The sequence below is a fragment of the Ylistrum balloti genome, unplaced genomic scaffold (assembly GCF_031769215.1).
Source record: "Ylistrum balloti isolate Yb309-2 unplaced genomic scaffold, AGI_CSIRO_Ybal_v1 Utg370166, whole genome shotgun sequence".
Classification (NCBI taxonomy): Eukaryota; Metazoa; Mollusca; class Bivalvia; order Pectinida; family Pectinidae; genus Ylistrum; species Ylistrum balloti.
This window is the reverse complement of record NW_026782159.1, coordinates 1-12,189: the sequence shown is the minus strand read 5'-3', so window position 1 is coordinate 12,189 and position 12,189 is coordinate 1. Positions and strand designations below refer to the sequence as shown.

The following is a 12,189-nucleotide window of genomic DNA, read 5'->3' as shown; positions in this document are numbered from 1 at the left end:
CTCACCAATTTATCGAGTTTCTCCTTTAAAGATCAAAATATTGTTTACTTCCCATATCAAGATGAAGATTTTTTTCGATTAAAAGACGATGTTTTTAATAAATTTTATCTTTTTCATTCCCTTCTTTATTCTAGTAATCGTGGTAATGGAGGGAATGATCGCAACACTACTTTCGCTCCTTACGATCTAGATAAAAGACGCATTCGAGTTTAATCTCCTTTGAAAAACCAACTCCAAGTAAAAAACGCCAGGGAGCATAACCTAAAAAATATATCAGTTGATTTGCCACGCAACCAACTGATTGTTTTTACGGGTGTTTCAGGTTCTGGTAAATCCTCTTTAGCATTCGATACTATTTTCAAGGAAGGACAACGTCGTTACCTTGCTTCTCTTTCAGCGTATGCTCGGCAGTTCATTCAAAATGTCGATCGACCAGAAGTTGATCAAGTTGACGGACTGTCCCCCACTATTTGTATCGATCAAAAATCGGTGGGACGGAACCCACGATCAACCGTAGGTACAATCACTGAAATTTATGATTTCTTAAGACTTTTTTTCTCTCGTTTGGGAACCCCAACTTGTCCTAATGGACATGGACCAATCAAAAGTCAGACGGCAGAGATGATTCTCAAACAGTTATATCAACAAAAGAAAAGCCAAACCCTTTTAATTATGGCTCCCATGGTGATTGATCGCAAAGGAGAATACCGTAAAGAACTAAAAGAATATGCTGAAAGTGGATTTGTTCGCATTTTAGTTGATGGGAAGTTGAGAAAACTGGATGAAGAAATCCTTATCCAGCGCTACGAAAAACATACTTTAGAAATTATTCTTGATCGAGTAAGCATTCTTCCAGAAAACCACTCTCGAGTTGCCGAATCAATTTACAAAGCGGTCTCTCTCACTTCTGGGAAAGTATCCTTTCTTGATTATGCAGCACTTGACGACAGCGAAAGTCCCAGGGTTACTTATAGCTCCAAAGATTATTTCATAACAAACATCATGAATTCCTGTAGCACATGTGGGGCGAGTATTAAGGAGATGGAACCTAAGATTTTTTCTTTTAACTCTCCGAAAGATGCTTGCCCCAAATGCTTGGGACTTGGTTACTTAGAAGCTTTCGACCCTCGACTTTTCGTGGTACGACCTAGCAGAGCAATCTTTGATGGAGCCCTCGCCGTTCTGAATCCTCATGGGAATGTCCTCTACACAAAGCGTGGGCAAAAAGCAATCACTAAACTTTTTTCAAAATATAAAACCTCTTTAGATACACCCTGGGAGAAGTTGCCAGTGAAATTACAAGATCGTATTTTAGTTGGCAAGGATAAAAGCGACTCCATTGAATTCGATTGCTTAACGGTGATTAAGAAAATTCATGAGAAATATAATATCAGCAACCTTAAACAGTTTCAAACCCAAGATTTTTGTGTGACTTGTGAAGGCAGTGGATTAGGTGAGATGGCTCGCTTCGTTACCTTTAACGGTAGGAATATTCATGCTTATAACCAGATGCAAGTAAAGGACTTATTTAAATTCTTTAACGAGGTGGATCTTTCTCAATTTACTGAAGAGGTATGGAAACCCATTCTAAAAGAAATTCAAGAAAGGCTTTTTTTCCTTATCAATGTTGGTTTGGATTACCTTACTATTGACCGCAAGGCAAACACGCTTTCTGGCGGAGAAGCACAAAGAATTCGGCTAGCAGCTCAAGTAGGTAGTGGATTAGGAGGATGCCTTTATGTTTTGGATGAACCTTCTATTGGTCTTCACTCAATCGATAATCAAAAACTTATTCACACACTCCAACAGCTGAAAGAGAGACAGAATTCACTAATCGTGATTGAACACGATGAAGAGACAATGTTGGAAGCTGATTATCTTGTGGAACTGGGACCCTTAGCTGGAGTAAGGGGTGGAGAAATTACATTTAGTGGTAAGCCAGAAAGCATTTATACACAGAGCAAGAAAAATATTTCTTCTATTAACTATTTGATTGGAGAAAAAAACATCTCTATTCGAAAACAAACTCGAGAACCACAAGCTTATTTGGAGTTGAATTCTATTAACCGTTTTAACCTAAAAAATCTTGATATTAAAATCCCCCTCGGCATCATGGTCGCCTTAACAGGCGTTTCGGGATCAGGGAAATCCACATTTTTTCAAATCCTTGCTGAAACAGTGAACTTGGGCATTAAACTGGGTTTGAACAAAATAAAAACTGAAAAGAGACACAAGGTCAGCCACTTACTTGTTAAGGGGTTGCATCAAATTGACAAAGTTGTAGAAATCAATCAAAAACCCATTGGTCGTACTCCAAGAAGTAATCCCGCAACCTATACCAATGCTTGGACAATCATTCGAGATTTATTTGCTCAAACACGAGAAGCCAACATGCGAGGTTATCCAAAAGGAAGGTTCTCCTTTAATGTGAAAGGGGGGCGTTGTGAAGAGTGCATGGGGTCGGGAGTGAATAAAATTGAAACTCAAATTTTTTCAACTATTGAAGTGATTTGTGAAGCTTGCGACGGGAAACGATTTAATCATAACACTTTATCTGTCTACTACAAAGGAAAGAATATTTACGATATCCTCGAGATGAATATTGAAGAGGCTTATGATTTTTTTAATGGCATTCCCCGACTTGAAAAAATATTAGGTTTTCTTTTAGAGATTGGTCTTGGATACATGAAGTTAGGACAGAACTCCACTACTCTTTCAGGAGGAGAGGCACAGAGGATCAAGTTAGCCGCTGAGTTAAGTCTCCCAAGTTTAAACAAGACGCTTTATTTATTAGATGAACCAACCACTGGTCTTCACTTTGAAGATATTGAAAAGCTTCTTCACGCAATCCAAAAATTGGTGGACAAAAACAATACGGTGCTTATTATTGAACACAATTCCGAAATCATTAAGTCTGCCGATCACATTATTGAAATGGGGCCTAAAGGAGGTGAGGAAGGAGGAAAAATTGTTTTTAACGGTTCACTCAACCAGTTGTCTCAATCCCCTACTGCAACTGGAAAATTTTTTAAACGATACCTTGATCGACAAGAAAAAAAAGAAAAAGGTTATTTTTTAAAAAAAAATAATCAAAAAAAATTATTCAGCTCACATTCCAATTCTGATCGAATTCCCTCTATTGAGAAAAAAAGAGAAGATGAAAAACCCAAAAAAACAAATCAAAAAAATCCTGCAAAGTCAAAAGAAAATAAAAACAAACAAGATTACATCGTTGTCGAAAGTCTAAGAACTCACAACCTTAAAAATATAAATCTCTTCTTACCTAAAAATCAGATTATTGTTTTTACTGGAATCTCTGGCTCAGGTAAAACATCTATTGCATTAGATAGTATTTTTTCTGAGGGGCAAAGAAAATATTTAGAAAGCCTATCCACCTATGCACGAAGGTTTCTTGGACGCCTTGAAAAACCGCCTGTAGAGAAACTTGATAATCTCTCACCTACCATTGCCATTGATCAAAAAAAAGGAGGATCTGGTCCTCGTTCAACTATTGCTACCCAAACAGAAATCTATGATAGCTTAAGGGTTCTTTTTGCGAATATCGGGATTGCTCATTGCCAAGTGTGCTCCAAACCGCTAAGAAGGGACAGTGAAACGATGGCTGCCAAAAAACTTATTGAACGTTTCGGGAAGAATCATGGGAATCACTCATCCCAAGATCACACCACTGCCCTTATTCTGGCTCCCGCACATCTTGCCAATTTACAGGGGGATTTTATCATCAAGGAAATAAAAGATTTCCCTAAAGTGAAAAAAATTCTTTCTGAAAAAGGTTTTCTAAGATGGTATATTGATGGGAAAGTTTACAAGGCAGAAGAAATTGGAGATCATTACAAAAAATTTCAAGAAATTTTCCTGGTGATTGATCGTCTTGAAATTAATTTAGAAAATGAAAGTCAGTTGATAGCTGACTTTGAGAAAGCTTATGAGATCGCTTCTCAAACTGCAGCAGTATTTATTGAAGACAAAGAACTGATTTGGTTCACGGGTTACGATAGTTGTTGGGAACACCAAAATTTTATTCGAGAGACGATTACCCCAAGACATTTTTCTTTCAACCACCACCTTGGTGCTTGTGAAAACTGCGAAGGTATTGGCAAACAAATGGGATTAGATGAATCCAAGCTAATTCCCCATCCCGAACTTCCATTTATAGACGCTTTAGATAAAAGAGTGAAGCATATTCTTAAAGAACGATTAGAGAAATTAAAAAATTATTGGGATCGTCGAGTTACTTCAACGAATTCGCTGAATCGTTTGATTGAAATACCCTACCACCAACTCTCAGAAGATGAAAAAGCATTCCTTTTTTTTGGTAAGAATTATTTTAATGATTTTAATATTCTTGATCAAATTGAAGAAAAGTGGAGAGGTTTAAGTTTTGAATTGCTTCCTCAATCTTATCAAAGAAAAAAGCAATTTTACCAGTCTTTTAATCATTACTCTATTGATTACCATTGGGTGAATTCCTATACCACCTGCCCCATTTGTTTGGGAGGCAGACTAAAACCTTACCTGCTAAAGATTAAGGTAGGCGATAAGAGAATCGACGAAATCCTTCATCAGGGAATCGTAGAGTCCTATGATTTTTTTGTGAATCTTCACAATGTGTTGAATGCTTATCAGTTAAAAATTTCAAAAGCGGTTATAGAAGAAATTACTTTTCGTTTGAAACAGATGTTGAATTTAGGCATTGACTATTTAAGTTTAGACCGTTCCACTGATAGTCTTTCAGGGGGAGAAATGCAAAGAATTCGTATTTCCACCCAAGTTGGCAATCAGCTCCGAGATGTCATTTATGTTCTTGATGAACCTACCATCGGACTTCACGAAAGGGATAATCAAAAACTAATTAAGATGTTGAAATCTTTACGAGATCTTGGAAACACTGTGATGTTAATTGAGCATGATGCCCAAATCATTCAATCTGCCGACCATATCGTTGATATTGGTCCCGGTGCAGGCGAATGGGGAGGTGAAGTCATTTACTCAGGACCTAATCAAAAAAATTTAATTAAAAAAACTAGTTTCTATCCTTATTTAACAAGTTCCCTTTCTCGCTCCAAGAAGCCACAAGAGAAATTTTATTATCAAAGAGAAAGTTTTCTTCCATTTAACTTAAAAAAAGATGTTCATCTTTTTTTAAGCTCTATCCATCGAAACAACCTTTCAAATCTCCTTTTAAGACTACCTCTTAATAAATTAGTTGGCATTTCTGGTGTTTCAGGATCAGGTAAAAGTTCTTTTTTTGAGTGGTTGGAAGAAAAAATTCAAAAAAAAATTAAAGAAACAAAAACCAAGCAATCCAATTCCAACCAATCCATTGTTTGTATGAAAAATAATTGTGAGACCTCCTTCCCTATTGAGCAAATTAGAATAGTGGACCAAACACCCCTTTCATCAAATAAACGTTCCACCTTGGTGAGCTACATGGACATTTTTTCTGAAATAAGAAAAATCTTTGCTGCCAGTCGATCGGCTAAGAATAAGGGCTATGATCTCTCTTATTTTTCTTTTAATTCCGCTAAAGGGCAATGCCCTAAATGTTACGGGCTGGGTGAAGAAGAAATTGAAATGCATTTCATTTCTAATGTCACGATTATCTGTGAAGAATGTCAAGGGAAGCGATTTAAACGAGATGTTTTGGATGTTTATTTCAATGGGAAAAATATTCATGAAATTTTGAATATGACTTTTTCACAAGCTTTAGACTTTTTCTCCTCATTTCGAAATTTGCAAAAAAAACTATTACGCCTTATCGATGCCGGATTGGGGTATTTAAAATTGGGGTTTAAAACCTCACTGCTTTCAGCTGGAGAAAGACAGCGATTAAAAATTGCCTATGAGTTGGCCTTTGATGATCCGAAAAATGTCCTCTACCTTCTTGATGAACCTACAAGGGGTCTTCATTTCCAAGACATTGAAAAATTAATTGTTATTTTAGAAAAACTCATTTTTACTGGTGGAAGTGTTGTCGTGATTGAACATAACATTGAATTTTTAAGAAGCATGGATCACCTCATCGATCTTGGACCAGAAGGTGGGAGTGGTGGAGGAAAAGTCGTTGCTGAAGGAGATCCTAGACAAATTTCTAAAAAAGATTTTACAAAAAGTTATACTCTTGAATATTTGTAAAACCTAAAACACTTGGAAAGGTTATAGTATAATTGATAACTCATGCTTAAATTTTTTTTGTTTTTTATTTACTTTTTTCTAATTTCCTAATAGAATGACGATGCAAATTTAGAAATAAAGTTCATATTTCCTAAGCGGTAAAAATTTCTTGTGATAATAAATTAAACTCGGAACAACCACATGAGCAAAAAATCTATAGATGAAGTTTTCTCTAAACCAGGGTTGAAACTCATGAACCATGTGGTAGCAGGCTATCCTAATCCAAAAATGTGCTTGGATTGCCTCCAAGCAATGGAAGCCAATGGCACGGATATGGTTGAAATTCAAATTCCTTTTACTGATCCAATGGCAGATGGTCCCACTATAGTTAAAGCCAACCATGATGCTCTTTCCAGCGGAATGAATGTCAAAAAAACTTTTGAATGGATAAAGGAAGCTAAGGGAAAAACTCAATTACCTCTTCTTATCATGACCTATTACAACATTCCCTATCAAATGGGCTTAAAGGAATTTTTCCGCCGTGCTGTGGATTGCGGGGTGAGTGGGATTATCATTCCAGACATTCCCTTTGATGAAGCCCATGAACATTATCCAGATAAAATATCTTCATTTGACCTTCATCCCATCCTGGTTGTCTCTCCAACCACAACAGTTGAACGATTACAAAAAATCAATCGATGGGGTAAAGGATTTGTCTACACTACCTTAAAAGCTGGGGTCACCGGAACTAAGAAATTGATTGACGATTCGAGTATTCGTTTCCTGAAGCAATTAAGGAATTTCTTCTCCATCCCCATTGCTGCTGGTTTTGGTATTCATTCCCCTGAACAAGCGAAGGAATTATCGGACAAAGTAGACATGGTAGTCATTGGCAGCAAGGTTATTCAAATTCTTGATTCCAAAAAAGACCCTCTGTCATTCATTGCCGAATTTATTCGATCTTGTAAGTCTGATTAATACGGTTGAGCATCCATTATGATTTAGTCGTTATTGGTGGCGGCATCATGGGGCTTTCCACTGCTTTTGAAATAGCTTGCAATTTCACTAAACCTGAAAAAATTTTGCTTGTCGATGAAGGTTACTTTGTCAACTCGGCAAGCTACAATGCGGCAGGAGTTCTTGCCACACAGGGTGCTCAGTTCTTTCTTTCTCCCCTGCGTAAACAAATTGTTACATCCACTAGAAGTTATCCTCAGTGGCTTCAAAAGCTCTCTAAAGTGGTAGGAGCAAAAGAGAAAGTAGATGACTTATTTGAATATTCTTCAGTTGATGATTACTACATTTACAATCTCAATGATGAAGCAGAAAAAGCTGTTTATGACAAGCGCTGCCGAAGATTGAAAAGAGAAAATGCTAATGATGGTATTTTTATTGAAGGGATACCCGATTGCCTTAAAGCAATGGGATTGAATACCGAAAAAGACTGTTCTTATTACCAGACTATTTATTTCCAAAACCATCACACTATTTCTTCTAAGAAATTATTGGACTGTTTATTAGTTGCTGTTGAGAAACTTGGAGTGAAGATTGCTCATTCGTCGGTAATTGACATTGATCGAAAAGGACAATTGAAATTGATTTCTACAAATGGTGAAGAGCAATTTATTCATGGTAAGCAAATCATCCTCACTGGTGGCAATCGGACAAAAAAATTACTTGAAAAACTAAGCTATTCACATCGCCTCAAAAGTTTGCAGGGACTTCTCCTTGTTCTGGAAGCATTCGATAGTTTAAAAAATATAACCAATCAAAACAAGGAAATAATGACCCATCTACCCAATAAAAGGTATTTAGTCCAAAAAGACAATAGTATTTTTTATGGATCCATTAACATTCCAGTGGAAGAAGATTATTATGAAGAAAGTGTACAAAAAAAATACCAAGACATTCTCTTAAAAGAAATTGAAGAACTTTTCCCTTCCCAAACCATCAAAATCAAGCGGACACAAGGAGGTCACCGTCCTTATAATGTGGACAAGCTACCTTTATTTGGGTTTTTGACTGAAAACATATGGATCAATACCGCTCATTATAAAAGTGGATTAGCTTTAGCTCCTCTTCATGCGGGGAAAATGGCTGAAATGTTTTTTAAAAATTTAGAAAGTGTCGAAAGGAAAAGTGAATTAAAAGAAAGTCTTTTCGAAGGAGATTGGAAAGAATTCTATCCCCTTTATCCTATTAGGAAGAGAGGGCTAAAACTTTTTTCTTAATGGCCATCACGTAACCATAGTGAAGAGATTCATGAACAGCAGCATATTGGATAGCATCTTCCACACAATGGAGTTTAGCTCCAGAGCCAGTTTGATAATATTTGAAATTTTCAAAAACCTTCTTATTGTAATCTTTCTCCATACCCTCTAAGGTGGAGAGGGTAAGCGATTTAAGCTTATTAATTTCTTTATCGTCTACTTCTCCACTCGGCTGGTTACCGTAACAATAGCGGGTGGCTATCTCTTCATCAAAAGGCAGATTCAAGTCTGAATTGCGATAAACCTGCAAGCTGGTTGTAACCCACGAGTGTGCTAAATTCCAAATTATATTATTTTTGTATCCTTCAGGAATAACATTGAGTTCCCTTGTGTTCAATCCTTCAATTATTTTTAAGAAATTACTTCGAATTAATTTTAATAAAATAAACTGGTAATTTATTCTTTCCATGTCACTGCTAGGAATTTAATATTTGTCGTTTAATTGCCATCGCATAGCCCAAATGGAGGCATTCGTGAGCAATAGAGAAATCCAAGGCTTCTTCTACATTGCTTAGCTTCACACCAAAACTCGTTTGATAAAGATGATAGTTTTTAAAAACCTCGTGTTCATAATCTGTCTTTAAATTACTTACACTCTGTGCGGAAAAAGAATGGATGCTATCAACCTCTTCTTGAGAGAAAGTTTTTTCTACCTTGCTATCCTTTTTAAAGTCATTGACCCATTTTTTGTCGAAATTTAAAGTTAAACCAGAATTAACATAGACTAGTAAATCGGTACTAAGAATGGAATGAGCATAGTTCCATATGACATTGTTGCTAAAACCCCTAGGCACTTGATTAATTTGCTCAAGGGTCAGCTTTCCCATAACTTTTTTAAAATTATCCCTAGTCACTTGGAGTAATGAGAGCTGATAATTGATATTTTTATTCATTGTTATTAATCTTTATTAGAACTTCGGTTCATTCCCTTTTTTCCATTTGATGTTGCACCCCATACTGGGGGTGAATTTCTCTAATAATGGTTTTTTAGCAAGCAGATGATCAATCGCCTGCTTTAAATCTGATCCAGTAGATGGTCGGTCATTACCTGGACGGCTGGAATCCATCTGTCCTCGATAGAATAGTTTCTTATCTTTATCGAATAAGAAAAAATCAGGAGTGCATGCGGCATAATACTTTTTAGCAATATCCTGACTTTCATCATAAAGGTAAGGGAATGTAAATCCCCAATACTGAGCAGCTTCAGTCATTTTTTCAGGGCGATCTTCTGGATACTCCGAAACATCATTGCTACTGATCACTATTACTTCGATCCCCTTTTGTTGATAATGTTTAATCATTTCTACAAAAGCAGTAGCGATGTGTTTGACAAAAGGGCAATGATTACACCAAAAGGCAATTAAATATCCTTCTGCATTAAGATCCTTGAGATTAACTTCACCATAACCGTTAGTGGAAGGCAAGATGAAGGAAGGCGCTTCCTCACCAATAGGAAGGTGCATAGTAGATAATGTTTTAGCCATTGTCAAATATTGTGACGAAGCACAATTCTCCCTTGAGATTTTCCTTCTTTCATGAGCATTAAAGATGCTTCTAATTCATCCAATCCAATCACTTTTTTAAGATCATGAAGCTTTTGAGGTTTCCAATTGGTAGCTAAGCGATCCCATATTTGTTTTTTTAGATTAATGGGACACATCGCACTATCAATCCCATAAAGTTTTACGCCACGCAGAATGAATGGAAAAACACTACTAGTGAGCTTAATGTCCGCAACCATTCCGCAACAAGCAATTGTTGAACGATAGCCCGATGTTCGAAGTACATCGCTAAGGATACTTCCCCCTACTGTATCGACTCCTGCTGACCACTGCTCCTGGAGAAGAGGTTTCTTCTCATCCAAACCCGCTTGCCAATCGGATGGTGATGCGACAGCTTGCGCACCACATTGTTTAAGGAAATCCCCCTCCTTTCGACTAAGGGCATGAACCGAGTAGCCGAGGTGAGACAGGATCATCACTGCAAGACTTCCAACTCCCCCACTTGCTCCTGTAACGACAACCTCCTTGGACATGAGTTGCTCATGGTCAGTATTGCCTAAAATAGCTTCGATGCATTGTGCAGCTGTAAAGCCTGCTGTTCCGTAAATCATGGCTTCTTCTAAACTCAACCCATCCGGCTTTTTCACTACCCACTCTTGAGGAGTAAGGATGTATTCTCCAAAGCCCCCATCAGTATTCATTCCCAAATCAAAGCCTGTGACAATCACCTCGGTGCCAGGTGGAAAATCTGCGGATTGACTTTCTTCTACCACGCCAGATGCATCAATTCCAGGAACATGGGGGTAATTACGGGTTACTCCCTTGTTGCCGATGGAGGAGAGAAAGTCTTTGTAGTTAATCGAAGAAAAATGTACCTTGATTAAAACCTGACCCGACTCAATCTTAGGTTTTTCCATTTCAACAACTTTTCTTTCAAATTGTTTTGCTTCTTTTTCAATTACTTGAAATGCTTTGTAAGTTTTCATGATGTTTCCTTTTAAAAATTGTAAGTGTAGTATTCATCGCATTTCTTACAGAAAGACCATTTCTGTAAGTGTTTTTCAAAATAATCTTGACCTTTTTGATAAATTTCTTTGATGGGTTTTTCAAAAAGATTACCCAAAGGGAATTCTTTTTGAAAATCCTGTTTGCACATCCAGACATCTCCCCAGCAGTCGATTTTAAAGTCCCTTTTCAGATGCCAACAGTCGATTTGTTCAAATGGTTCCATTGGTGAAATACGTTTTTCTGGCAAGTGCCCTCTGTAATGATTGTATTTACCAATGATGATGTTCTTAGTGTATTTGGAAAAGTATTCATGATACTTAGGAAGGTGTTTAAAAGTCTCTGTTGTTTTAATGGTTTGCAAGTAAGCCCCCTCAGGACGACGGAGGAGGTAGTATTCTATTTGATTGAGAATTTCATCTAAGGGGAATCGGTCTCCACGGATATCTTTGTATAGATTGTTGTCAATGGCTTCTACCTTGAATATGATCGTCAAAAAATCTTTTTTTGGATGTTGCAACCAATAGTTACTCACTTCCTCATCCCAAAAAATACCTGCAGTCTCCAAGAAACAAGAAAGATCTCGATTGATGACTTCATTAACGAAATCTTTCCATTGAGGATGTGCAGTCATTTCTCCAAAACCTTCAATAGCAATGATCGGCTGATGGGAGAACTCCTCTACCTTATCTAGTATTTTTTTAAAATCCTCTATCGACATATCGGCTTTTTCCTCTTCCAGCTTTGGAGAAAATTGATAATCTTGTTCCACTCGATTGGTAATAGCAATTTCATAATATTTAGGTATGGTTCGTAGAAGATCGCGGTGATCTAGAATCTTTTTGGCAAAATCAACATAGTTTAATTGCGTATAATCATCCTCTTGATCGGGGAGAGAGCGAGGAGAAAAAAGTTTTTTGATTTTATTGATAACAAATTGATCCTGTAGATTGTCGGAGAAAAATGACAACCTCAAAGTTCGCAAACTGATTTCGGCATAGTGATTTTCCAAGTCAAAGGTATTCACATCGACTGCAATAATTTTTTGAAAACACTCCCGAGAAACTTCAATATTATTTTGCTGTCGAATATTTTCTAATACTGGCAGGGTGCTTCTCCTTAATATTTCCACAATCATTCCTTGCGGGAAATTGTCACCAAAAGCTATATCAACATCATAATCTACGAAATTTTTTATCAGTTTTCGGTTCTCTTCTAAATTATAAAATTCGCTATCGCAATGACCCAAAATGATCCCGTCATAGCCTTCGGTTTCT

The 12,189-nt window shown here is 37.0% G+C and overlaps 6 protein-coding genes across 6 annotated transcripts; 3 read left to right on the top strand and 3 right to left on the bottom strand.

The window, feature by feature from the left end:
* Positions 1 to 322: 322 nt before the first annotated feature.
* On the top strand, positions 323 to 6,156 carry LOC132551022 (uvrABC system protein A-like; the record flags this gene model as incomplete). Its single annotated transcript, XM_060215125.1, has 4 exons — positions 323 to 3,067; positions 3,326 to 4,996; positions 5,249 to 5,254; positions 5,834 to 6,156. Coding segments are annotated over 4 exons (4,745 nt in total), but the record flags the coding sequence as incomplete, so codon positions are not given.
* Positions 6,157 to 6,336: 180 nt separating this feature from the next.
* On the top strand, positions 6,337 to 7,113 carry LOC132551021 (tryptophan synthase alpha chain-like). The gene has a single exon (XM_060215124.1). It carries the CDS (start codon positions 6,337 to 6,339, stop codon positions 7,111 to 7,113), a length of 777 nt encoding a protein of 258 aa, XP_060071107.1.
* A 47-nt stretch (positions 7,114 to 7,160) lies between these two features.
* LOC132551020 (glycine oxidase-like) lies at positions 7,161 to 8,366 on the top strand. Its single transcript, XM_060215123.1, has one exon. It carries the CDS (start codon positions 7,161 to 7,163, stop codon positions 8,364 to 8,366), a length of 1,206 nt encoding a protein of 401 aa, XP_060071106.1.
* A 947-nt stretch (positions 8,367 to 9,313) lies between these two features.
* LOC132551018 (thiol-disulfide oxidoreductase ResA-like) lies at positions 9,314 to 9,889 on the bottom strand. Its single transcript, XM_060215122.1, has one exon. It carries the CDS (start codon positions 9,887 to 9,889, stop codon positions 9,314 to 9,316), a length of 576 nt encoding a protein of 191 aa, XP_060071105.1.
* Positions 9,890 to 9,891: 2 nt separating this feature from the next.
* Positions 9,892 to 10,893, bottom strand: LOC132551017 (putative quinone oxidoreductase YhfP). The gene has a single exon (XM_060215121.1). It carries the CDS (start codon positions 10,891 to 10,893, stop codon positions 9,892 to 9,894), a length of 1,002 nt encoding a protein of 333 aa, XP_060071104.1.
* Positions 10,894 to 10,904: 11 nt separating this feature from the next.
* LOC132551016 (uncharacterized protein TP_0285-like) lies at positions 10,905 to 12,050 on the bottom strand. The gene has a single exon (XM_060215120.1). It carries the CDS (start codon positions 12,048 to 12,050, stop codon positions 10,905 to 10,907), a length of 1,146 nt encoding a protein of 381 aa, XP_060071103.1.
* Between the last annotated feature and the right edge of the window lie 139 nt (positions 12,051 to 12,189).

Coding starts and splice junctions, on each gene's coding strand:
- LOC132551018 (XM_060215122.1), bottom strand. CDS start 9,889: ATGGCTAAAACATTATCTACTATGCACCTTCCTATTGGTGAGGAAGCG.
- LOC132551017 (XM_060215121.1), bottom strand. CDS start 10,893: ATGAAAACTTACAAAGCATTTCAAGTAATTGAAAAAGAAGCAAAACAA.
- LOC132551021 (XM_060215124.1), top strand. CDS start 6,337: ATGAGCAAAAAATCTATAGATGAAGTTTTCTCTAAACCAGGGTTGAAA.
- LOC132551020 (XM_060215123.1), top strand. CDS start 7,161: ATGGGGCTTTCCACTGCTTTTGAAATAGCTTGCAATTTCACTAAACCT.
- LOC132551016 (XM_060215120.1), bottom strand. CDS start 12,050: ATGATTGTGGAAATATTAAGGAGAAGCACCCTGCCAGTATTAGAAAAT.